At 42.0% G+C, this 26,518-nt stretch overlaps 1 protein-coding gene and 1 long non-coding RNA gene across 2 annotated transcripts in view; one reads left to right on the forward strand and one right to left on the reverse strand.

Moving 5' to 3' along the window:
- Positions 1-9,648, forward strand: part of LOC149454180 (uncharacterized) — a 93,400-nt gene extending 83,752 nt beyond the window's left edge. The window contains exon 4 of the mRNA XM_089687703.1: positions 8,456-9,648. Coding sequence (XP_089543829.1) covers positions 8,456-8,711 — 256 coding nt within the window. The 3' untranslated portion in view covers positions 8,712-9,648. The remainder of the gene's footprint in view (positions 1-8,455) is intronic.
- A 2,986-nt stretch (positions 9,649-12,634) lies between these two features.
- Positions 12,635-26,484, reverse strand: LOC149454181 (uncharacterized). The gene is made up of 4 exons (XR_016314356.1): positions 25,683-26,484; positions 24,969-25,046; positions 22,781-22,919; positions 12,635-12,845 (listed from the first exon to the last, which is right to left on the reverse strand). It is a non-coding gene; the product is annotated as an uncharacterized LOC149454181 (long non-coding RNA).
- Between the last annotated feature and the right edge of the window lie 34 nt (positions 26,485-26,518).

Genomic DNA, 26,518 nt, shown 5'->3' on the forward strand with positions numbered 1-26,518 from the left:
AGGACCAAGCCATCTGATCAGCAAATCCAATTCTTCAGCAGCTGTAATACCAAGATCATTGATTGCAGTTCTGAAAGCACATTTCCAACTTCTGCAGTTTTCAGGTTGGTCATCAAAACTTGTAAGACCAGTTTTTGTGAGCTCTCTGCAAAGTATGTACCTCACAAACTCTGCTGCCTCAGTTGTCTCCGACTTTATGCAAGATGTTGGCTGAATGGTGCTGATTGCGCCATCTTTGACATCGCTGTTATAAGACACAGTGAAATATGGTGCGGTAGATGCATTCAGGTGAGTTTCTTGCTTGAAGTCAGTTGCTCCAATGGTACGTTTATTTAAAGCTGTACTGATGACAGGAGATTGATGACTTGCTTGCAGTTTGCTCTGATGCTCTGTGACATATGAAGGAAGGTTAGGTAGAAAGGTGAAAGGTGTTGGATTGTTTTTGCATACAGGAAGTTGCTGGAACCTCTTTAACCACTTGAGCTCCTGAGGATTTACCCCCCTTAATGACCAGGCCTCTTTTTGCTACTCGGCGCTGCACTAATTCAACTGATAATTGCGCGGTCATGCAATGCTGCACCCAAACAAAATTTACGTCCTTTTTTTCACACAAATAGAGCTTTCTTTCTGTGGTATTTGATCACCTGTGCGCTTTTTATTTTTCACGCTATAAACAAAAAAAGACCAAATATTTTAAAGAAAAAAGATATTTTTTACTTTCAGCTATAAAAAATATATAGTAAACTCAAAGTTAGTTATAAATTTAGGCCAAAATGTATTCTGCTACATGTTTTTGGTAAAAAAAATCCCAATAAGTGTATATTGATTGCTTTTTGTGAAAGTTATAGCGTCTACAAACTATGGTATAGATACTGCAATTTACAACATTTTTTTGCTATACAGCGCTGCGCTAGTTTAACGGACAATTGCGCGGTCATGCAATACGGTACTTAAATGAAATATATGTCCTTTTTTTAACACAAATAGAACATTCTTTTGGTGGTATTGGATCACCTGTGCACTTTTTATTTTTGGCACTATAACCAGAAAAAGTTTGAAGACAAAAATTGTTTTTGAAAAAAACAATATTTTCTCATTTTGGTCATAAAAAATATCTAAAAAAACTAAAATTTCGTCATAAATTTAGGCCAAAATGTATTCTGCTACATGTTTTTGGTTAAAAAAAATCCCAATAAGTGTATATTGATTGCTTTTTGTGAAAGTTATAGCATCTACAAACTATGGTACAGATAATGGAATTTACATAGCTTTTACTTTCTGACTGCCCATCACATTTCTTGAGGTGCTAAAATACCAGAATAGTACAAACACGCTCAAATGACCCCTTTTCGGAAATTAGACACCCTAAGCTATCTGCTGAGAGGCATATTGAGTCCATGGAAGATTTATTTTTTTTCCACAAGTTTCTGGAAAATGACAAAACCTTTTTTTTTTCTTTTTTACACGAAGTTGTCATTTAAATGATTTGTTTCTCGCACAAGCCATGGGTATATGTGGAATTACACCCCAAAATACACTCTGCTACATCTACTGATTATGGGGATACCACATGTGTGAGACTTTTTGGGAGCCTAGCCACATACAGGAGCCTGAAATCCAATGACCACTTTGAAAGCCTGAAGGTGTGTAACTTCCTCATTACACTTCCTCACTACCTATCACAGTTTCGAAGACCCTGACATGCCAGGATAGCCCAAAACCCACCAAATGACCCCTTTCTGGAAAGTAGACACACCAAGGAATTTAAAAAGAGGCATGGTGAATATTTTGCAGATCTAATTTTTTTCTCACAAGGTTTTAAAATATAAAAAAAATAGAAAAAATATGTTTTTGTTTTTTTTCTTCATTTTCCAAAAACGTGTGGCAACAAATGAGATCTGAAAAATACTTACCGTGCTTTTTAGCAAATTCCTTGGGGCGTCTACTTTCCAAAAAGGGGTAATTTGGGGGGGTTAGGTGCTATCCTGGCATTTCATGGCCTCCTAAACTGTGATAGGTAGTCTGGAAGTGTAATGAGGAAATAAAGCCCTTTAAAAGCCTGAAGGTGCTTATTTGATTTTGGGGTCCTGTACTTGGCTAGACTGCCAAAAAGTCTCTCACATGTGGTACCCCCATACTCGGTAGAAGTAGCAAAATGTATTTTGGGGAGTAATTCCACATATAACCATGGCATGTGTGAGCAGTAAATCATTTAAATGACAATTTTGTGTAAAAAAAAAATATATTTATTTTTGTCATTTTTCAAAAACTTGTGGTAAAAAAATAAATTTTTCTATTGATTCAACATTCCTCTCAGCAAATAGTTTGGGGTGACTACTTTCCAAAAAGGGGTAATTTTGGGGGGTGGGGGCGTTTTATGCCCAGCATTAGAAGTTTATGCCACACATCATTTACTCTTCTAACCACCTGAAGACCAAGCCTTTTTGTTCACATGAAAAAAATCTGTATTTTTTGCTAGGAAATTAATTTAAACCCCAAAACATTATATATTTTTTTAAAGCAGACACCCTAGTGAATAAAATGGTGGGTACTACAATTTTTTATGGCACATAGTACTCGTGCAGCGATTTTTCAAAAGCAATTTTTAAAAAAAAAAATACACTTTTTTTACTTTTAATGCACAAAAACACAATATATTGGCCAATTGTTTGGTAAAATATAAAAGATAATGGTATGCCGAGTAAATAGATACCAAACATGACATGCTTTAAAACTGCGCATGCCCCGTTCAATGGCGACAAACTGCAAACATTTTTAATATCCATAGGCAGCGCTTGAAAAGCCTTTAAAAGCCACCATTTTAGATTTACAGAGGAGGTCTAGTGTTAGAATTACTGCCCTTGATCTGACGTTCACGGCAATATCTCACATGCATGGTGCAACCGCTGTTTACATAACGGCACAGGGTCAAGGCTTGTGCACACAGGTGTGCGCGCATGGGAGGGGCAATTTTTTTTTTTTCTTTTAGCTATTTTGATTTTTTTTTTATTATTTTTACATTGTACCTTTCATTTTTTTTTATCACTTTTAATGCTATAACAGGGAATGCAAATAACCCCTATAACTTCAATGGGCATTGTCATATATTCTTTTTTGAGAAATCTGGGGTCTATCAGACTCTAGATATCTCCTCTATCCTTACATTATCTAATCAAACCAAAATCGGTGTGATCAGATGCTTTCCCAATTTACAAATAGAGCTGTTTATATCCTGAGAAACTGAAGTGATGAAATTATTATTATTATTATTATACAGTATTTATAAAGCGCCAATAGTTCGCTCAGCGCTGTACATTACAAAGGGGGACAGAACATGTGACAGAACAATACCAATACAATGCAAAACATGAGGGGATCAAGGGCCCTGCTCTTTCGAGGTTACAATCTAGGAGGGAGGGGGTGGTGGCACAGGAGGAGATAGCTGTGGGGGATGGAGTGGTAGGAAGAGTGGAGGAGGTCGGCAAGTTAGCAGGGGGTGGGGTAGGCTTCCCTGAAGAGATGGGTTTTCAGGGTGCGCCTAAAGGAGAGGAGAGTAGGTGATAATCTGATGGGTTGGGGCAGGGAGTTCCAGAGGATGGGTGACACCCTGGAGAAGTCCTGGAGGCGGGCATGGGAGGAGGAGACCAGGGAACTAGAGAGAAGGAGGTCTTGTGAGGAGCGGAGTGTGCGTGCTGGGCGGTACTTGGATATTAGGTCAGTGATGTAGTTCGGGGCAGTATGGTGGACAGCTTTGTACGTCAGCGTTAGGATTTTGAATTTGATCCGTTGCGCAATCGGAAGCCAGTGGAGGGATTGGCAGAGGGGGGTGGCGGAGACAGAGCGGTTGGAAAGGTGAATGAGTCTGGCAGCCGTATTCAGGATCGACTGAAGCGGGGATAGCCAGCGGCGAGGCAGGCCAGTGAGGAGGGAGTTGCAGTAGTCGAGTCGTGATATGATGAGGGAGTGGATGAGCTGTTTAGTGGTTTCTGGGGTTAGGAACGTGCGGATTTTGGCGATGTTGCGGAGGTGGAGTCTGCACGAGTTTGTTAAAGATTGGACTTGGGGCTGGAAGGATAGGTTGGAGTCCAGAATGACACCCAGTACTCTGGCCTGCAGGGCGGGTTTGATGGTGGAGTTGTTGGATGTGACGGAGAAATCAATGGGGGGTGGTGTCCGGGCTGGGGGGAAGACAAGAAACTCGGTTTTGGAGAGGTTCAATTTAAATGCTTGTAGCTTCCGAATTCTTAGACTATAGAGATGATTGGCACCATTCTGGTGTCCAATCAGCTCTATGGTCAGCTGGCAGAAACACCGGCTGCATTCTCAGGTTTCCCTGATGGCACGGGACTGCCCGAGAAGGCCGTGGAAGGCAGCGGGCGAGGGGGGGCATCATCTCCCACTGCTTGTAAAAGCAATCTTGCAGCTAATTAGCCACTAAGATTGCTTTTACATGAAAGCTGATCACACCAGGATGATGCCTGCAGCTGTAGGCATCATCCTGGTATAACCATTCAAATCCAGTGATGTACCAGTACATGGCTGGTCCTTGTTGGTTATATATGCTATGTTCTTATTTTTTTTTGTATGCAGCCAGTGGACTGAATGAAAAAATGAGAAGAAATATCTGCCAGAAAAAGTGTGTGGTATGCCCACCATTAGAATATACCACCCTGCATCCACCCACTTCTAATGGTGGGCACACATTAGGTCACACTTTGCCACAAGTGCCAGTTCCAAGATTGAATAAATGTCTAAATAGTGGCACGCTTGAATAAAAATTGTCCACGTATAAGTGGTACCCCATATGGAGAAATGATGACACCAAGTCCCAAACTATCTTGCCACTGCTTCCCATGTAGTCTGGGCATCCGGGCGGGCTCCACATGACTATCTTTTCCCTTGTAAATCGTAAAAAAACTTATAAGTGTAGCCTGTTGTCCTCTCACAGGTCTTCTACATCTTGACCCCATATCTGGTACGCTTGCAGGAGAGAAATTGTTTGAATGCAAGGCGGCCAGAAAAATTAATAAGGGACTCATCAACGCAGATGTTTTGCTGGGGAGTATAGACATCTGCAAATTTTAGGTTAAGGTGATTTGCGAGGGGCTGAATTTTGTGGAGCAGGTCAAATTCAGGGTTAGCCCGAGGATGACAGAGTGTATTGTCACTGAAATGCATAAAACACATTATACTCTCGTATCTATGCCTGGCCATGGCAGCAGAGAACACGGCATATGATGAATCGGATCTGCGGACCAATACAACCGCAATTCATTTCTTTTAGTAATGCCCATGTTGAGGGTTAGGCCCCCAAAAAATGTAAATTTGAAAACCGTAATGAGTTTCCATGCGAATGATCTGGCAAAGTTTGAATTTGGGTTGGCGGCAATAAATTGTTGTGCATATAAACTGCTTTGATCCACAATCAACGCATACAGATACTCCGTGAAAAACAGCTCCAAAAATCAAGGAGGCATGTGAAAGACCAAGATGTACTAGACCGCTGGTACTCGATAGTTCACCAAAAGGTAGAGCGGCACTAGTACTGGCACTCTGCTGCATATGAGAGTCATCAAAATTTACCAGCAAGTGCTAACAGAGATCAGGCCTGATTCTGCCAACACTGCGGTTTTGTGTGCAATGTATCAAGTGACAGTGACCTACTAACACTGCACTTGCTGGGGGAGAAGGGAGGGTAAGCGTAGGGGCTAAACGCAGGTGTTGGCAGGTGCAGGGGCTGATCCCGCTAATGCTGCGTTTTTGGGGACGCTATATTAATGTGAACGCTGGTATAGTGCTGACCTGATCAAAGATATTGACCCGTTCAGACACTATACTAGCAATGGTGGATTATTGTACATGAGCGTGCTCCTGGCAATCAAGGGGTTAAATGTGATGACTGGCATACTGACGGGCAATCTGACGCTATCTGGGAGGGGCGTGAAAACCACGGGAGCGTGAATCACGTATATATATATATATATATATATATATATATATGTGATTTTTCGTACCCATGCCGCCCTGTAGCAGTATTTCTGCTGTGCGTTTTTTAATTTTTTGCGCTATAAAAAAAAAGGCTGACAATTTTGAGGAAAAAAACAATATTTTGGACTTTTTGCTATAAAACATGTCCAGTAAAAAAAATTTAAAAATCTAATTTTGTCACAAATTTCATCCAAAATGCATTCTGCGACATGTCTTTGCTAAAAAAAAATCCCAATACGTGTAAATTAATTGGTTTACATGAAAGTTATAGCGTTTCCAAATGGCGGGAAAGATACTGGGATTTTTAATTTTTATTTATACTAATAATGGCGGCGATCAGCGACATATGGCGGCTATCAGCGACTTATGGCAGGACTGCGGCAGACATTTTGACACTGGGGGAGAACTGACATGGGGTCACTGACATCCCTAGTGACACCAATACAGTGATCAGTGAAAAAAAACCCCACTAATGGCACTGGGGAGGAAGGGGTTAACATTTTTAGGGTTTTCTGTTTGAGGGGAGTGTTTTACTAGGGGGCGGGGGGGGTGCTGGACGGGGGCAGGCTGATCGAGAGAGAGAAACTCTTCTCTCCCTCTTCAGCTTGTCACGAGCTGTCAGGGAACTGACACAGAGCAGGGCTGTGTGTAAACAATGCAGCCCTGCTCTCTGTCAGCGATCACCGCTAATCCCGGGGAAACGGCTGGTAATCACCGGCCGTGACCCGGCGGCTGACACCCGCGGGACAGGTAGGGCGGGCGCGCGCCCCCTACCTGTTTTGCAAAACTACGTTTTAAAATGTGGTTTTGCCCAGCCGTGCCGCCCTGCAACCGTTGTAATGCGGTGGTTGGGCGGCAAGTTGTTAACTTGATGCTGAAAAGAAGTCTCTATGTTGTCAGGAGCATTGGAGACAATAGAGTGTACACTGCAGTGGCTTATAACATAGTCTGTAGTGCGTTTTAAGGGATCTTCCATATCTGCTATGTTTAGGTTAATGCTATCTTTCTCACTTGCACTGATAGCTTGTTCTAGAACCCTTAGTTTTGCAATAGCTGCATCATATTTACACTGTTCATTCAAGATTTATATTGCTGCTCTTTGGCGTGCTGACTGAATTTCCAACTCTGCTCTTTGGCATGCTGAGTTTTCAGCTCTGCTCGTTGGCATGCTGACTGAGTTTCCAACTCTGCTCTTTTTTTTGCATATGCGGTCTGCCCCTTGCTGGCTTCCATTATAGCGCCGACACTAATAAGTTGTCACTGAATGTAGAGCGTTTTGACCTATGGGATTTAGAGGACTTTTTAGATTGTCATGTAGACACGGATCTGTGTGATGCAGTGTCTTGTAGTAGCTTTATCTTTTCTTCTGCCTTTAATTTGGTTTGCTGGATAAAAATGTTTCTTTCTAGAAGCTGGAAGCTGTTTAATTCCTCTAACGAATCTTCCATGTTCATACTTCATAAAACATTATTGAACTTGTTGCTGGTAACTGATAAAGCTCATATGAGGCATAATGTTGTTGGATGGCGCCCTCTAGTGGCCTTACCTCATGTTCAACAGAGAGTGTGTTAGATTAAGTAACAACCTTTTCCTATAATAACTTCAGGCTAGTTGTTAGCTCAGTTCTTAAAAGTTTCATAATTTTCCATCATTTTCCAAGTTGGTTTAACTGAGCGCTTGGGTAACACAGCAGGATCAGAGACTTGGTCTGCTGTGTGTGACATCTTTTCACAGACAGAGTCCTTGTAACTCATGTTGACTTAAGCAGATAATGACTGAGAGATAAGCAAGCAGGAAAGTTGTGCCTGTGCTTATTTATGGAGGCTCACACATGCTCCTGCCAGCTTTGCAATGAGAGCAATAAATATTGTCTGTATCAGTACTGTCAACCAGGAATTTTGTAGGTAGGCTGTAACTCTGTTTTTCTACTGTTCTGACTCAACTACAAGCCCATAAACTTTATCTCCAGCGATGTATACAGCTATAAGATGTGGTGTTGAATCTATCTCTTGTATCGGGTAAGACAGTTTAACTCAATGAATAAACTTACATGTTGAGGAAGTCAGATGAGGAAAACCATTCGAATTTTCCGTTTAATGGAGAAAAACCATATGTAGAAAAACGTTAATGTAAGCCTCATGGAAAGATGCATACAGGTGGACAGGATACAGTGGAATGACTACAGAGAGCGGCAAAAGGGAGGGATATACACAAGTACGGTGAGAGAAAGCGCAGCATAGACAGAAGGAGACAGCTTAAAGATACAGAGCAATAATAAACAAGTGATGGTCACAGAGAAATAATAATAAATCAAATAATGTAACACAACAATGGTTTAAGTAGTTCTCAGTATTACGTATATCCTTAGTATAACAATGTACAGTATGATGCCAAGGAATAGAGTGAAGTGTGCATACACCTAATCACATGAACATGAGTCATATTTCTCAAATTTTTTCGATTTTAGTATCCGATCACTTTCTGAGGCACTCGATGACCTTCTAAGAGATGTTAAATCTCTGAAAAAACGGATTGGTGAATTAAATGATCGTCTTGATGGTATCAATAGGGCTTTCATAAGAAAGAGACTGCGCATGGCTCCTAGAAACCCTGCAACAAATCCAAGAACTTTTCCACAACGGCAAGAAAAACTTACTCACCCTCCTAACCGGCCTTTCTCTGTGAAGAGGAGAGTATACATCAGAAGAAGAGTGAAAGCCTAGACCATGTCTCCATCTCTGATTGTTTTGTATAATATGCAACTGTTATTTTATATCAGCACTATACTGCAGCAGCACCCACCACATGCCTGCATGAAAGACTTTAGTATCAATAATTTGTAATCAAGATAATTAATGATATTAAACATTTTACAATGTAATAATACTGCTTTCAACTAAGACAGTGGGCCTGATAAACTATTGTTTTTCCCACAGTTTTTGGCACACATGTGATATAAAAACATAAAGCATCTATTCTGAAGAGGATTTGGGACACATGCATCATAAACTTCAAAATCGCAGATTGTGATTTGTCAGCCTAATTTTGCAGTTTCTGTGCCTAGAAACTAAAATCTTTGCAACAATGTGGTAGTGCGGTCTGAGGGGGTGCAGATCTGCACACTGGAATGACTTCTTTAATAAGTATTTGTACAGACACTTAGCAGAGGGAGACTGATCCTAGAGAAGCTGTTTCCTCCCTCTGCCTAAACAGAATGGAGGAGTAGGGAAGCAGCCCGGAAGTTTCTTCTGATAAGTGTCCCTATGGATACTCAACAAATAGAGTAAGCAGAAAGCAGCCCTGTGCTGCCCTTTTGGCTGCACTTCACTCTCCCCTGGGGATCACTTCCTGATTGTGGGGGAGAGAGGAGAATAAGCCACACACTCACTCTATCACTCCCTGCACAGTGACCGTGTGTCAGGTCCCTGTGGGATCTCTGTTTTTAGGACACAGAGATCACATTTGTGCACACAAATATACATGGATCAGTGCAGAGCACTGCGCCATTTATAGTTTATCAGGCCCAATATTTTTGTGTAAGTGTTAAGTCACGTTACTGTACTATTTTAAATAATATTTTGAGATACATTGATATTAAAGCTGAATGAGCAGATATAAAAAACAAAAAATTAATTAAACTGATTACTCATTAAAACATTATTAATTTTTATTTATGTCTGAGATGAACAAGCAGTACAAGGAACCAATAAGTTAATGTGCTAACAAAAAGTGGAAAAGGTTGAATGATGCTATTATTAACATTTAATGGCAGAAAACAATGTACTGTGGAGGAAAGCTATTCTTTTTTAGCTTGCTTTTATTTAGTTAAACTATTTAAAAAGCTGTTAGAAAATGGGTGAATTTCTGGTAAATAAAAATTACAGGTACAGAAAATAGTGATAAATCACTAATTTTCTGAAAGGTGTGCCCCAGAGTTCTGTACTGGGGCCAATATTAATGATATAGAGATTGGAATTAAGGGTTAAATGACAGCGTTTGTTGATAAAAATCGAATTATGCTGTGGAATAACAGGATATAGCATCATTACAGAAGACTAAATAGGAAGCTGGACAGCTAGATGGCAGAAGAGGTTCAATATTGACAAATGTAAATTTATGCACATAGTGCCAAATATACATATAAATTACATATTAGGAGGGGCTTCCCTGGGAGAATCAGTGATGGAAAATGATGTGGGAGTGCTGGATCACAGGCTTAGAAATAGCATGCAAAGTCAAGCTACAGCTAACAAAAGCCAGCAAAATACTATATTACATTAAAAAAGGCATACATTCAAGAGATAAATCAATAATTCTAACCCTTTACAAAGCACTGGTTCATCCTCATTCTGAATTGCAGTTCAGTTTTGCTCTCCAAACCTCAGACACGATGTTGTTGATTAGAAAGAGTTTAGCGACAGGAAACAAACCTATCAATGGGGATGGAGGGCCCTAACTCTTGATTACATATTTAGCACTACCCCGAAGGAGAAACTTGTATGTTTTCCATGGAATCCCCTTGATTCGCCCCGCAGCCAGGCACAGTGTATTCCTTCATCCAAATACACGCACGCACTTCCGCTCGTTGTCTTCAACGATCAGTCTAGGTGATGTTTTGTTTTTGGAGTTTTATTGTAGAACTGGGGATAGGGATGGAGAATTGTAGTAGGATACTCCAAAATGAGAACTATTCACATTGAGGACATCTAGCTGATCTCTTAGTTGAAAGCTTAGGAAGTCTTGGCTGACAGTAGATAGCAGACTTCTCTTGCAACATTTAGCAGCAGGTAGTTTTAGTAGTGAACAAAGTCTCTTTTTGCAGTAGTAGTAGTAGGTACAGGGCTGAGCTCCTCAGGTATAAGCCAGTTACGACAGACTGCAACAGCCCAAGGGTAACGTAGCTGAGCAAAGTCCTTTGCAGTAGCAACCAGGGCCAGAACAAGGGGTGGGCAGATGGGGAGGGCTGCCCAGGGTCCAATAGTTTACTGTAGAGATGGGGGTGCCATCCTTCTGTTACAAGGCTGACAGGAGTAATGACAGTGGCATCACAGCAATGGGAGCAGCAAGGAAAGGAAGAGAGGGCCAGGAGGTAGTGCAGGCTGACAAGCAAGTGACTGCTGGAAATAGGATCCCCTAAGCTTGCCCATCATGAATGGGGGGTGAAGAGGCACGTAGTTTGTCATCTTTGCCCTGAGCACTGGAAGACCTTGTCCCGACACTAGTAGCAACAGTTGGACAAGCTCTTCAGAATACTAGCCCATGCTACCTTTCTAAGACCTGCGCTGACTATCAAGCATCAGAGAGGTAGCAAGCGCAGAGTCCCCAAGATCTCTCAGAGTCTGTACTCACAAGTCCAAGGACAAAATGGTTGTCTCCTTCCAATATTCCAAGCGACTCTCTCTAGTGATACTAGACAGTATTTTTGGCAGACAGCTCCCCTCAGTTAGCTTACTGAAGAACCAGGGTCACTCTCTCTCTGACTTCAGGCCCTCAGGTCAACCCACCTGAGGCCGCATGGCAGCAAGTGCCAGGTGAGGCAGCCTGCCTCAAGCCTGGTTTGGTGCAATCCACTCTCGGGAAAAGACACTGAGCCCTTGTGCTCTCCGACTATAAATACCACTCCCAGCATGCAATGGGACTGCCTTCCCCTGCAATTCACCAGAGCTGTATTCATATTCATGCTGTTCATTTGCCTAGCCCTTACCCATGTTCTGGAAGGCTTTCGTAGCTTCCTGAAGGTGGGCAGAACTCAGACAAACTCCAACAGCACCGGAGCACATGAGCACACCTAACTAATCAATCACAGCATTCTGTTAAGCAGAATACCACACTAAATTTACCTGACAGCCTCTCTGGTAAGCAGAGAAACACAGCTATGCTTAACCTAACTATACACATCCTAGCACCTGAATAGGAGGGTGCTACACATAGATTACAGTTATTCACTCTGAGGTCCCTGAAGAGGACATGCAGCAACAAATTTGTAGTGGATCCTCCTGCGCTGCTATGTCTACAAAGACTTGTGAAACAGCAGCTTACATCCAATCCTCACCTTTAGATGGAAAAATAAAAACTAATGTAATAGTGATGTAGCGCTGTAGTTGCTATTATGACCCTTTTACAATATCAAGTAAGTAGTCAACTATACTTATAATTGTGACATTTATAAGTGATGAGTGCAGTATAAATTAAAACATATACATATCCAGGTGATCATTCCATCATTGCCGTGACACACAGTGATTCCCTATACAGGGATATGCATCACCTTAAATAGGTGATCTATATAAATAATGGTGATGTAGCTGTCCACAATATCCGGTGTCTAGCATGTGTCTCAACAACACACACAAACAATGACAGACAACATGCTCCTGTGCCGGTGGTGAGTAATGCTCCTATATGGCAGGCATGCCCGCTCACCTTCCCCCTGCGACCCACAGGGGCCAAAAAGCCTTGCGGATCACCCAGGATCCTACACGATCTCTCCAAGTAAGGATTAACTCCACAAACTTCAGTGAGCTTTTCCTCCACCTTTCACTATTCCTCCATGGCCAGGTAGCTGTATGAATACTCATATACATTCATGATGTTAGGGACTCATACAATAGAAAAACAGAGATCTTCCATAGTGCAACACTGCATGTAAAAGCTTTAATAGAAGAAAAACGCCAAGTACACACTCACACTTAGCAGAAGTACAAATCGCCTGTGTCACCTCACATGGGTGTACTGAGGACTCTCTGGTGTACTAAGATGGCGCTGGACCGGAAGTACGTCACCACTTCGCATCTACGCGTTACGCCACGCCCCTCGTAGCTTCATCAGGATCCTGATCCTTAAGGTGATGCATATTCCTGTATAGGGAATCACTGTGTGTCACGGCAATGATGGAATGATCACCTGGATATGTATATGTTTTAATTTATACTGCACTCATCACTTATAAATGTCACAATTATAAGTATAGTTGACTACTTACTTGATATTGTAAAAGGGTCATAATAGCAACTACAGCGCTACATCACTATTATATTAGTCATGCAGCCACAGATTGCTGTTAGAAGAAAAATCACACACACATACATGCAGACCGTGTATGTCCTAATCCCTTCTGCCTGTCCCTGTGAAGCCTGTACAAAAAACGGTAGATCCAGTTGTCACTGGAACAAGAAGGCATGAGCAGCAATGAAACAAAGTCAGAAGTTCTAACCTTTCCTCACTGTACTAAAATTTAATTATTGTATTTATTTGTATCCCCATTGGAGAGATTTCCCATCACTTCCTGTCCTAGAGTATTAGGAGAAAATCTCTATATTAGAGACATAGGTGGCAATAAAAACCTGACAAGGCTTTAATTATTCCTCCACTCAAAACAAAAAAAAATGGCTGGAGCTGGGCTTTAAAGTATATCTCTAGTTAAAAATCATTTGGGGGTTTAGATAGAGTAGGGCAAGGTAAAAATGACTGTCTTCTTCTGTCCCAGAGACACGACAGGAAGTGAAAGGTAATCCCCTCTAGAGAGTTGTCACTGGCAGAGGTGTTACTGTTGGAAGCTTTCCCTGCAACTTTAATTTCAGTGACAAGCGTAAAATTTTGACTTGCATCAGTTTTGGTTCTAGGAGCAAATAGCAATAACATACATGGCAATAAAAACCTGACAGAAACCATACTGCCCCATACTCTCCCCATGGGAGGGTCCTTAGAGCATCCTATAAAACTGCTGTCTGCTCTGATAATGTTACATATGAGATCAGAAAATCATATGCATATGATGTATATGACCAAGATGGCAGCTCAGGACGTACTGGGTGGCACCTAAGCAGCAGATTGCAGCAGGACAGTGGTGGATTCACTGCACAGGTGAGTATGTACTTTGTTGAGCACTATTTTTCTGACTCCAGCTGTTGTATTAGTGACTTGTCCCTTGTTGAGACCACTATGCCTGGCCTGTATAAGCAGATACAATCACTGCGGACAGTCTTTATCAGTTAGCTGAACTCAAACACCTTTTTCTCATCCACAAAGATCTTTATTGAATGCAGTAGGTCACAGCAGACAATATGTGACAGATGAACGACAGGATGGTATTTGCAGGTAATGCGTTCCCGGGCAGATTAACATAAGGCCTAGAGAAAAGTGGCCATTTTCATCCCATTAAGACAGTGTAAGAAGGAAAAGGAAATCTATCACTAGTGGGAGGTAACAGAAAAGGATGGTGCAATAACCAAAATAATCACAAGATGGCATTATATTAACTAATTATACTAGAGCTAATAAACAAAGGCTTAAGGAAATTAACTATATAAATTCTCAATTCACAGTAATATGAACATTAACCATGACTATGTATTATGTTATATTTTCATGCAACAAGTGTAAAAGCACACTCCCCAACTGGTATTGTAAAATACCACTATATTATAAAATAGCGGTGGTTATGCAAGTTTAAATAAACAAAAGGGCAATTTTCAGTTGTCTTGAAGACCTGAAAGACAAAAGGAAAGAACATGCATATATATGCAACAAAAATAACTGCAATACAAGGCATCAAGTAGTATCAATTAAAGTCCAAGGCACATTCTTCTTGAGGTAAGAAACAGGATCCAACAAACCCAGGTAAGCCAGTTCAGTTCCCAAAGGGTAAGAGCAAAACAAGTTCTGTGATGGGTCTGATGAAAGTCTTTACAGTACCTTGTTTGGCAATTTTCACCTCTATTTTACGAACCTTACTATCACCACTAGAAATGGTCTTTACAATGATCCCCATGGGCCATTCAATTCTTTCAGCTTGCTGGTCTTTAAGCAGAACAAGGTCTCCAACTTGGAGATAAGAGATCAGACGTTGCCATTTTCTGCATCCCTGCTGAAGAGAAAGATACTCCATCTTCTAATGATTCCAGAAGCAGTTGGTGAGGTGTTGTACTCGCTTTCATTGATCATGGTATAGAAAAGTCTCTAGGAGGAACAGGAACAGACCAAAGCTTCTGGTTAAGAAGAGTAGCTGGAGTAAGGATGGTTGGGGACTCTGGTTCTGTAGATATTGGAACAAGTGGTGTTGAATTGATTATGGCAGACACTTCTGCCAGAAAGGTAGTTAAACTCTCATGAGTAAGCCTTGTGGAGTTCAAGTCCATTAACATAGAGTTCAGTATCTTACGTGTGATGTCTATTATTCTCTCCCATAACCCACCCATGTGGGAAGAATGAGGAGGATTGAAAATCAATGTACAGCCCCTTTCAGCTAGAAAGTCCTGGACTGGCCTAGAATTGAGCTGTAACTCTTGGTAGGCTCCAATAAAGTTAGTTCCACAGTCAGATCTTAACTACTTCACTGGCCATCGGATGTCAAGGAATTGCCTCCAACAATCCAAAGGTCTGCGGCTCTTATGGCACCCTCTGTGCAATGTCTACCTTGGTGCTTAACTCTTTCATGGTAGTGCCATATGAGCAAGGTGGAGAGATGATGGCGACCAAGTATAATAAATGGATTCTGTTCTTGCTCTCCCAACTTAGCTATGTTTAAAAATCCACCAACCCTTAGCATGCCATGACTGTCAATAAATGGGTTCAGGTTGACAACTGAACCGTTTTTTGGAATGTCCTGCTTGTCACAGATACATTAAATACATTCTGTTGTTCGTTGCTTATTATGATCAGTTGGCTTTCAGCAATGTCCTTTGCAGAAAGAGGTTTTTGGCATAAGTGCCAGCCTTGACATTAGCATCAGCCAGAATCATTAGACTTAGTGTGATAGCAGAGAGAAATATTGACTAACCTTGCAATAGTGCATACAAGTCTTGTCCACTTGGAGAAACATTCAAAGTGATGAGAACCCAAGATGAATCTTTGTGCAGATCTGTTGGCAAGGGTCTTGACTTCAGGATGAATCTCTAGATCGTTGTCAGGATCTAGAAGAGTGAAGGCCTCAGCTGTACAATTCTTCTGTATTCTGCAGGAATTCAGGGCCTGTTAACCAAGAAGAATTTGCAAAGACACTTGCAGACACTGGCCTGGTGACATGATCTGCAGGATTAAGCTCTGATGGAACATGATGCCATTCTTCAGGCCTTGAGGATTTTCTGATTCTTTCTACATGGTTGCCGATATAGATATAGAAGCGTATTTGTAGCTCAAAACAACTTTGCTGTCTGTGAATTTGATATCATCTATCTGAATGTCTAGCTCACTCAGTATAAAATCTGCAATTTCTATGGCTAGTAAAGTCCCACAAAGTTCAAGCCTGTGAATTGTGTGCTCAGGCTTAGGTGCTAACTTACCGTATTTTTCACTCCATAAGACGCACCTGACCATAAGACGCACCTTGAGTTTAGAGGAGGAAAACAAGAAAAAAAATATATTGAACCAATGGACTGCAGACATAGTACAGGAGATGACCAGAGACTGCGGACATAATACAGGAGATGACCAGAGACTGCGGACATAGTACAGGAGATGACCAGAGACTGCAGACATAGTACAGAAGATGACCAGAGACTGCAGACATAGTACAGGAGATGACCAGAGACTACAGAGTACAGGAGATTATCAGAGACTGCGGACATAGTACAAGAAATGACCAGACACTGCAGACATAGTACAGGAGATGACCAGAGACTGTGGACATAGTACAGGAGATGACCAGAGACTGCAGACATAGTACAAGAAATTACCAGAGACTGCAGACATAGTACAGGAGATGACCAGAGACTGCAGACATAGTACAAGAAATTACCAGAGACTGCAGACATAGTACAGGAGATGACCAGAGACTGTGGACATAGTACAGGAGATGACCAGAGACTGTGGACATAGTACAGGAGATGACCAGAGACTGTGGACATAGTATAGGAGATGACCAGAGACTGTGGACATAGTACAGGAGATGACCAGAGACTGCAGACATAGTACAAGAAATTACCAGAGACTGCAGACATAGTACAGGAGATGACCAGAGACTGCAGACATAGTACAAGAAATTACCAGAGACTGCAGACATAGTACAGGAGATGACCAGAGACTGTGGACATAGTACAGGAGATGACCAGAGACTGTGGACATAGTACAGGAGATGACCAGAGACTGTGGACATAGTATAGGAGATGACCAGAGACTGTGGACATAGTACAGGAGATGACCAGAGACTGTGGACATAGTACAGGAGGTGGCCAGAGACTGCAGACCTTAGTGGAGCGGGGGGGCGGGTACCTGAATTTGACAATTTGAAGCCGCAAGCTGCCCCACTGAAGATGCCAGTGCAAGCAGGACACTGCTGGACCGAGGAACAGGTATGACCGAGGAGCAGGCTCTTCTGCACACTAGAGCCGAGCAGCCAGCCTGGTATTCTAACACGGAGTCGGCAGAAATACCAGACCGGCCGCTCCATAAGAAGCACAGACCTTTTCCCCCATTTTTTGGGGGAAAAAAGTGCGTCTTATGAAGCGAAAAGTACGGTAGCTTTACCAAACAGAAACCCTACATGGGTTTGATTGAGAGAATCTCTTACCTTGAGGTAGGCAACAGCTGCTATGGCCTCATTGAATGCATTTGAGAAGATGTGAATCTCTTTTCTCCAACTTGCAGCAAGGGAAGCTGAAGTGTAGCAGCTTGGTATGTTAATTTAATCTAAGGCATGTAGAGATTGTTTCCAGGACTCCCATTTTGAATGTTTGTTGGAAGTCGAGCATCCCAATCCTTAACAGTCTCTGATCACTGTCTTAATAAGGATTTACCTTGTATGGTGATGGTAGCCACAAAACCCAGTGGATCATATAGATTGTTCACCACTGACAGAACACCACGTTTGGCTTTTCTGCAAAGCTGACTTGAGTTCCATTGTAAGCCCAGACTTCTTGGAACAAGAGGCATGTCCATTCCCAGATTTAAATCTTTAAATGCTGGGGAGGGAGGAGCCTGACTATGGTGGTGAAGGAGAGCTCGATGTGAGAGCTCTCCGATAGCCAGCTGCCTGCACCTCAAGTGTCCTGCCAAAGCTGCTAAGTGATGTCCGCAAAGTGTTCAGAGACCTACCCGTGAGGGGGGGGGTTTGGAGGCCCGGAGGGGGCTGTGGATCGCGGGGGTCGTGGGACGAGGCAGCTGGAGGGGTGGACGAAGTGCCTGATGTCCACCACGGCGGTCTCCATCCAGAGCGGTGGGTGGCCTGCAGTCTGAAAGAAGCGGGGGCGACCGCGTGGCCCCCCGTGGGGGAGTGCTGGGAAGAGGAGAGGCCGGCCGGCGATTGCAGGCAGAGGAAGACGCCGGCTTTCTCCTCGGACATAGGGGGCTTGCACATAATCCCCCATCCATACAGGACAAGGAAAGTAAAGGACCCTGCAGGGGGAATCTCCCCCTAAACAAGAAAAGCGGCATTCTAAGTAAAGGGGCTGTGGGGAATCACAGCCCACAGAAGCAAGAGGCAGAAGTCAGCCCATATAAGTGAGAAGATGAGTGGAACTATATAGAAAGAACTGAACTGTATTGCGAAATTAAAAGGGGGAGATCACCCAGGGGGGCCAAAAGAAAAGGACAAAAATATTATAGCACAAGACCTAGAAGGAATAGAATTGGGCAGAGGAGAATTTAAAGTGACAAACGGGACAATAAAAGAAGAGGAAACCGCCTCCCCCCCAGAACTTGGATAAGGGAATCAAGTTTTACAGCGGCATGAAAAATAAAGCAGCCAAAGGAAATGGGCCCAAGGGTTCCCTAACCGGTACAATTAAAAAATATATACCCTCACAGGGGAATTTGACCCCAGAAAGACAAGGAATAAGTGAAAGGAGAGAGCTGGAAATAAGTTTGGAAGACAGTCCTAGACTATCCCTGGGAATGGCTAATAGTGGTCAACAAGTGATAGAAAGAGTGGAGGTGGGAGAACAAGAATGTGACCTACAGGTGCCAAACAAAAAAGAAATAGCAGAAATGTTTAAAGGTCTTGACAAATCAATAAAACAAGAGAAGGCGATAATACAGAAAGACCTGGGGCAAATGTTATCAAGAGTGGAAGAGTGAATAAAAATGCCCAAAATATTTTGAAATTAGAAAAATAGACGATAGAAATGAGAAAAGAACAAAGAAAGCTGCTATATAAAATAGAGAATCAAGAAAATAGGGATAGGAGAAGTAATCTAAAGATTCGAGGGGTACCAGAGATTTCACATGGAGAAGATCTAATGGGTATAATATGTAAAATGTTGAATACTATAATGGATAGATCTGCATCAGAGACTCTTAAATTGGGCGGTGTATATAGAATAGGAAAGCCCCAACAAGAAAAGGGTAAAGAAAGACCGAGAGATATAATTGTACAATTCCATAATTATGGGGATAAAGAAAAGATATGGAAGAAGATCAAAGGAAGAACAGTAAATATGGAGAAATAAATATCCAGATTTTTGCTGATTTAGCAGCAGAGACATTGACAAGAAGGAGATCCTTGAAACCATTGCTGGAGCAGATGAGGAAGCAAAATGTGCAATATAGATGGGGATTTCCAGCGTGTTTTATCGGACAGAAAAATGGGCGTACAGCAAGATCTAGATTTCCTGAAGAGATGAGAGACTTTTGTGAGAGACTTGATTTGCAGAGAATAGAGATACCTGGGTGGGAAGAAGAGGAAAGAGAGATATGGGCTATTGAAAAAGAGGATTGGCAGGTAGCTAAAAGGAAAAATTAGAGAGTAGATAAGGGGAGGAGGAAGAGGAGAGGGTTTTTCCTTTTTTTTTTTTTTCTTTCTCCACCTGCCCCTCTTTCTCTCTCCCTCCAGCCCTTCCACTCTGGTGGGTCGCTGGAGACTTACTACTGGATATAGAGAGTGGCAGGGCATGGAGGAGGATAGGTGGCTGGTGAATCGTACATAGTCAGAGCACCACCTTAAAGTCGAATCAAAAGTGGGATTAGGACCACAAATGATTTGTAGGCAAAAAGGTAGCCTAAGGGATGGGGAGGGGGAAGGGAGGAGGGTGGAGGGAGGGATAAGGATGACACTCAGCAAAATGGGAGGAGAAAGTAGGGAGAGTCCTAGGGAAAGAAAGAACGGAAAAATTTATAGTAATGGAGGAGGTTAATTTTATGACGCATAGGGGTTTATTTACTAAAGCTGGAGAGTCAATCAGACTCCCTTCTGCATAGAAACCAATCAGCTTCCAGGTTTCATTGCCAAAGCTTCATTGAACAAGCTGAGGTTAGAAGCTGATTGGTTTCTATGCAGAAGGGAGTCTGATTTTGGACTCTCCAGCTTTAGTAAATAAACCCCCTAATGTCAAAGGGTTAAATAGTCCGGAGAAAAGATTTAAGATACTTAGAGAAATACGAGAAATATTTATTGAGGTAGTGTTTATACAGGAAACTCACTTAATACAGGAAACAAATGTGAAGTTGTATTCTAGGCACTACCCAATATGGTATTATGCAGACTCCCCAACTAAACGTGCAAAAGGTGTAGCAATTGGGTTTGCGAAAAATATAAGGTTTAGTTTGGAAGACAAATTGGAGGATCCAGAGGGGAGATTTTTATTTTTAAAGGGGAAATTGCAAGAGGTAGAATGTACATTGGCAAATATATATTGCCCTAATGAAAATCCTGAGGTCTATCTAAAGAACATATTGAAGAAGCTATTAGATTTTAAAAAAGGCAAACTAATTGTGGCAGTAGATTTTAACTGTTGCACGGAACCGCAGATGGATACGACGTCACATGTGCTGAGAGAGGGCAATAAATACTTGAAAGTATTAGGGAAAACAATACAACATTGTCAGTTGGTGGATAGTTGGAGAATTAAAAATCTGAAAGATAGAGACTTTACCTTCTATTCTCATGCACATGAGATGTCCTCAAGATTGGATTATATATTGCTAGATCACAGACTTAGAGGGGTTTATTTACTAAAGCTGGAGAGTCCAAAATCAGACTCCCTTCTGCATAGAAACCAATAAGCTTCTAACCTCAGCTTGTTCAATGAAGCTTTAGCAATGAAACCTGGAAGCTGATTGGTTTCTATGCAGAAGGGAGTCTGATTTTGGACTCTCCAGCTTTAGTAAATAAACCCCATAGAGTCTTTGGTGAAAGCAAAGATAGAAGTTATAACACTATCGGATCATGCACCTGCCACAATGAGGTTGATATGGGGAAAAGAACATAAAAAGATACACACGTGCAGATTAAATGAGACATTTCTTCAGGATCAGGAGACGGAACAGACAATTAAAAGAGAAATAGAACAATATTTTGAAAGAAATGAGATGAAGAGGTGTCTGTAGCGATGGTGTGGGAAGCCCATAAGGCCTATATTAGAGGAATATTAATAGTGATTGGGGCGAAAAAGAAAAAGGAAAGAAAAGAGAGAATTAACACGATTTCTGGTTATACAACACTATTGAGATGTTGTAAAGATACATTCTTAATTTATATAATTTAATCAGAGACTGGTCAAATGAGCAAGCTGATGTAACATCACCATCTTATTATGATCACTACATATGTGCCTGTCAGTCAAAAGACCATATATGTAACGTCCCCTCCTTTCAATGAAATTGCTCTGCTAAGCAGTATTGTTTACCATACAAGGTTCTAAGATCATGAATTATGACGTTTACTTGCATCATAAAAAGGCATCTTAGGGGATGCGGGGACACACACACACACACGTCTGTCCACACAGACATGCATAAGAACATTCTGAGAAGCTGGAACAGGTGCACTCTAAGAGTCCCTAAAAATTAGAAACAATGGCTTTGAAATGACAGAGCTCAATTCTCTAAGGACCTGTGGGTGTATGCCATCCGGTCCAAGTGCTTTATTCACCTTTATTCTGTCTAAATATTTTTGGATCATATCAATTGTGAGCCAATGTGGATCATCTGGAGCTGTGTTAAAACCATGTCCATTATGGACAAGCACTCCCCCATGCTCCTTTGTATACACAGAGCTGAAGAAGGTATTTAATAAATTTGCTTTTTCTTTGTCCCCAGTCACCCACTTTAGATTATTTTGTAAAGGGCCCACATGCTCGGACCTGACCTTTTTACTATTAATATATTTGAAGAATTTTTTGGGGTTGGTCCTGCTATCTTTTGCAATCTGTCATTCATTTTAAATTTTTGTGGCCTTTATTTCCTTTTTGCATATTCTGTTCTATTCTTTGTAATGTTTAAACGATGATAGCGTTCCTTCATTTTTATATTTAATAAAAGCTCTTTTCTTATCTATAGCTTTTTTAACTTTGGCTGTAAGCCACATAGGTTTGATTTTTAGCCTTTTAAACTTGTTGCCCATGGGAATATATTTTGCAGTGTGTTCACATACAGTCTTTTTGAAGAACTCCCATTTCTGTGTTGTGTTCATTGATGTCAATATTCCCTCCCAGTCTAAGTCTTAAAGAGCATCTCTCAGCCGTAGAAAATTTGCTCTCTTAAAATTGAGCGTTTTTATTTTTCCTTCATATGCTCACTGTTTACAGCTAACATTAAATGAAATCATGTTGTGGTCACTACTATCCAGATGTTCTTTTGTATGGACATTTGTAATAAGCTCTGCATGGTTTGAGATTACCAGGTCCAGCAGAGCATCAATCCTAGTTGTGGCCTCTATGAACTGTACCATAAAATTGTCTTGTAGTAGGTTTAAAAATGTTTGCCCTTTAACTGTTCCTGCAGTACCATTACTCCAGTCAATTTCCAGGTAGTTATAATCCCCCATTATTATCACTGTCCCAGCCCTTTCGATCTGTGCAAGGAGCTGAGTCTCCACCTCCTCATTAACACTGGGAGGCCTATAACAAGCGCCAATGATTACCTTTATAGTATGCACCCACATGTGCAGTTCCACCCATAATACTTCAGCCTCATCACACTCTCCATCAACTAGGTCTTCTTTCACACTCGCTCTGAGGTCACTTCTCACATAGAGACAGACACCACCACCGCTCCTATTTCTGAAAGAGAACATAGCCAGGAATAATAATGGCCCAGTCATGTGAAGAATGAAGCCAAGATCCATCAATACCAATTAAATCATAGTTCTCTTCATGTACCAAAGCTTCCAACTCACCTATTTTACTTAGCAGACTTCTGGCATTTGTGAACAAACACTTTAATTCATGGGCACCTTGTTCACACATATTTTGCATATTTTTTATTTTCATACAAATGGTACCAATTCTACTCGTTGTTTGTAACATGGGAACCTTCTTATCATCTGCCATAGCCTTCCCCCCAGCTTTCCCCATTCCACCCACCAATAAATACTGACCCCTGTCTGATCTGTCTACCCCCGTTATAATCTAATTCTCCCAACCCCCTCGATTCTAGTATAAATACTCCTCCATCCTTCCCATGATACACTCCAAAGAAAGGCAGATACCAGCACTCATCACGTTATGGAAGAGGTGGAGCTGGCTCAACGTGATCATTGTCAAAGATCCTTTTCATAATGGCAATGAAATGGTTCTTTAGTGTTCGCTGAAGTGAATCTGGATAAATGTTGCTCACGATTGTTTGGTAGTCTGACTATTGTAGCACAAACAGGTAATGGTGCAACCCAGGTGTTAAATTTATCTTTATCTTCAAATGAAAAGGCTATTCTCTTGTCATCACGTGTAGTACAAAACACTGTGCTACCTAAACAATCATCACAGGGTATGGGGGTAACATCAGATACCTGGATGATCTCAAGAGGCTTCTTCTTTACTTCAAAATGATGAGGGCATTGTCTGAAGTGAGATGCAAGCCCATTTCTTAACACGTGAGTTTTGAAGGAGTTGATATCAGATGGTGTGCACATTCTATTTAAGCATACAACGCCACTATTGCCCCATCTAGATCATGTCTTTGTGCATATGGCGCATCACCAGATCCATTGTACTGCTGGCATACTTTATGTACTCTGAGGATGTCTCTTCCCAGCAAGACTAAGGTTTCAGCAGCCATGTCCATTTGAGGAATATCAGTAACCAGGTGCCTTAAGTGGGGAAGGTGACACGCAGCTTCTGGAGTAGGGATTTTTTCCCTGTTGTCTTGTATTTGGTCACACTCAACTAATGTTGGCAAGGGTATGCCCTTGCCTTTGCCTTGATATGGGAGACAATGAACCCATCGTCCCTTCTGCTGGAGGTTTCTACATGACCAGAACAGGTGTTGAGAGTATATGGTGTTGCATGTCCCATTATGCCAAAGATCTCAAAGAATTTCGGTTTAACCAGGGATCTGTTTCTCTGCTCATCTATTATGGCATATATGCCGGTAGCTTTCTAAAGTTGATCCTTCGCATATATTTTGATTAGACATACGTAGGCACAGCATTTGTGGCTTAATCCTTCTCCACAGAATTCAGTGCATGAAAAGGAAACATTTGTTGTGGCTGGAGCATGGCATTGTTGCTCCCTGCCATGATTTGAAGGTCAGTGTAGGTGGTTGCTGTGGATTGTATGGAAGTGGAGCAGGATGCATAGCTGTAACGTGTTTATCTCTACTGCATTCTGTGCAATTGATGACAACTTTACAATTTTTACCATAATGCTCATAGGAAGCACAGCACCCAGGGGTGGACTGACAACTCATGGAGCCCCCCCGGGCAATAGGGGATCATGGAGCCCCTGTGTCCTTGCCTACACTCAAAGCACACCCAAAAAAGCCTATAAAAAGGTACCAGGGGCATTTCATGGGGCCCCCTACTGACCCCGGCACCTCGGGCAGTGCCTGAGTGTTCGTATGGTCAGTCCGCCCCTGACAGCACCTATAGCATATTCCAAGTTTCTGGAGACTCTCCCTGCGTTCTTGTACAGTCTATGCCCTAAGTCCACTCCATGACATTTCTTAGGAAGGTGAGGTTTTTTTTGTGAATAGGGCACTGATGATTAGGATCTTTATCTCTGTCACCCGAATCACACTGGTGAGCAGGAGAGGATACAGGAGGTGAGATGTTTGTTTTTTTAGCAGATACTGCTCTATTTATGTCTCTATATTTAGCTGCTTTGCCATCATACCTTGATGATGATGAAGCAGGCAAGCTAGATTCACTGAAGCTGGGATCATTTCTTGTCCAGGCTTATTCACTGATGAACCTGCAAAAATATGAGATTGGAGAAAAAGATACATTATAGTCTCTTTTATATTTTGAGCCCTGTTGTACCCACTTCTCTTGCAGGTTGTATGCCAGTTTAGACACCACTGGATTCACGCCATGAGCGTTGTCCAGATAGCTTAGTCCAGGTGGACGAGGGTCTGTGTCATGGATACCAAAAGCAGGTATCCATCTAGGATGACCAGGTCAGTGGGCTGTACCTTAAGAAATCAGGAACCAGGTTAAATAAGGTAAATGAAGTTAAGTAACATAAATATCACTCCTACAACACCAATAAACCATAAGCGATATAAAGTGACAAAATAAACTTGAAAGTGCAGCAACCCAAATGACAACCTAACTATATAATAAATAGAGGGCGCACACATAAGCAGGACTAAGACAGGAAACAAAAGTTGCAGGAAGCAAGTTACTGGGAGAGCTGGATGCAGGGAGCAGAGTAAAGGGAGCAGGTCACAGGAACAGGTCTCAGGGTCAGGTACAACTATAGAAGCTTTGAAAGTTGATTTCCAAGCCCTATAGTTCTCTGGACAGTCATTAAACCTTGAGAGGATAATGTTAAAGAGCTTGCGGCAAATCATATATCTGAAAAAGTCAAACAGGTCTGATCACTCACTTTTTGGTGCCAAAGTAACTTGTGGGACCCCTTGGGCATGAAGGTTCTCTGGTTAATAAGGCTGCCATATGCCAGGATAAAATGATGTTGTAAGAGCATTTAGCTGTGGTTTAGTCTATAAGGTTCTGCTGGGTGCTGCTTGAACTGTGGCTTGTTGCCAAGAGTCACCTTGTAGTTGGCAGGAGGTGATATGGTTTGCTGTGTAGATGCACTTGTGGTATGGACTTAAAGAGGCTCAGGCTTTTGCAGGTTGGAGGTGCACTGGAGAGCTGGAGCCATCTATTAATTAGACCACTGGGAGGAACCTGGCAAAATGGTCGGGATCCTTCTAGAGCCTGGAGTGGCTTAAAATGTTAAAAAGTGGCTTAAAAGTTAAAAAGCTTTTTTTTAAAGTGACATTAAAACTTCCCTTTTTTATTAAAATAACAAACATGGTATACTTGACAGCTTTGTGAAATGGTTTTGCACAGAGCAGCCTCCAGTCCTCTTTTTACGCCACTCCAGGCCTCCTCTTTCGGGGGTGCCCCCATGGAAACTCGCTTTCCATAGGGGCACCCATCTGGGCTCACTCACAAGCCTCCCTGTCTGTGTATATTGACACAGTCAACTGCTTGGCCCACCCCCCACTGGCTCAACACAGCATTTAATTTACAGTAGCGGGAGTCAATGGCTTCCGCTGTTATCAATCTTCCCAGGGAGGAGGAAGACAGCGCCGCTTCACATCACTGGATCTGGCTTAGGTAAGTATAAGGGGGGGATGGGATCCTGCAGCACAGACGTTTTTTCACCAAAAAACCTTAAGGCTTTAGAACCACTTTAAGTATCTTCTCAAAAGT

Source organism: Staurois parvus, unplaced genomic scaffold (genome assembly GCF_062004578.1).
Source record: "Staurois parvus isolate SC_StPar_1 unplaced genomic scaffold, SC_StPar_1.0 ptg000436l, whole genome shotgun sequence".
Taxonomy (NCBI): domain Eukaryota; kingdom Metazoa; phylum Chordata; class Amphibia; order Anura; family Ranidae; genus Staurois; species Staurois parvus.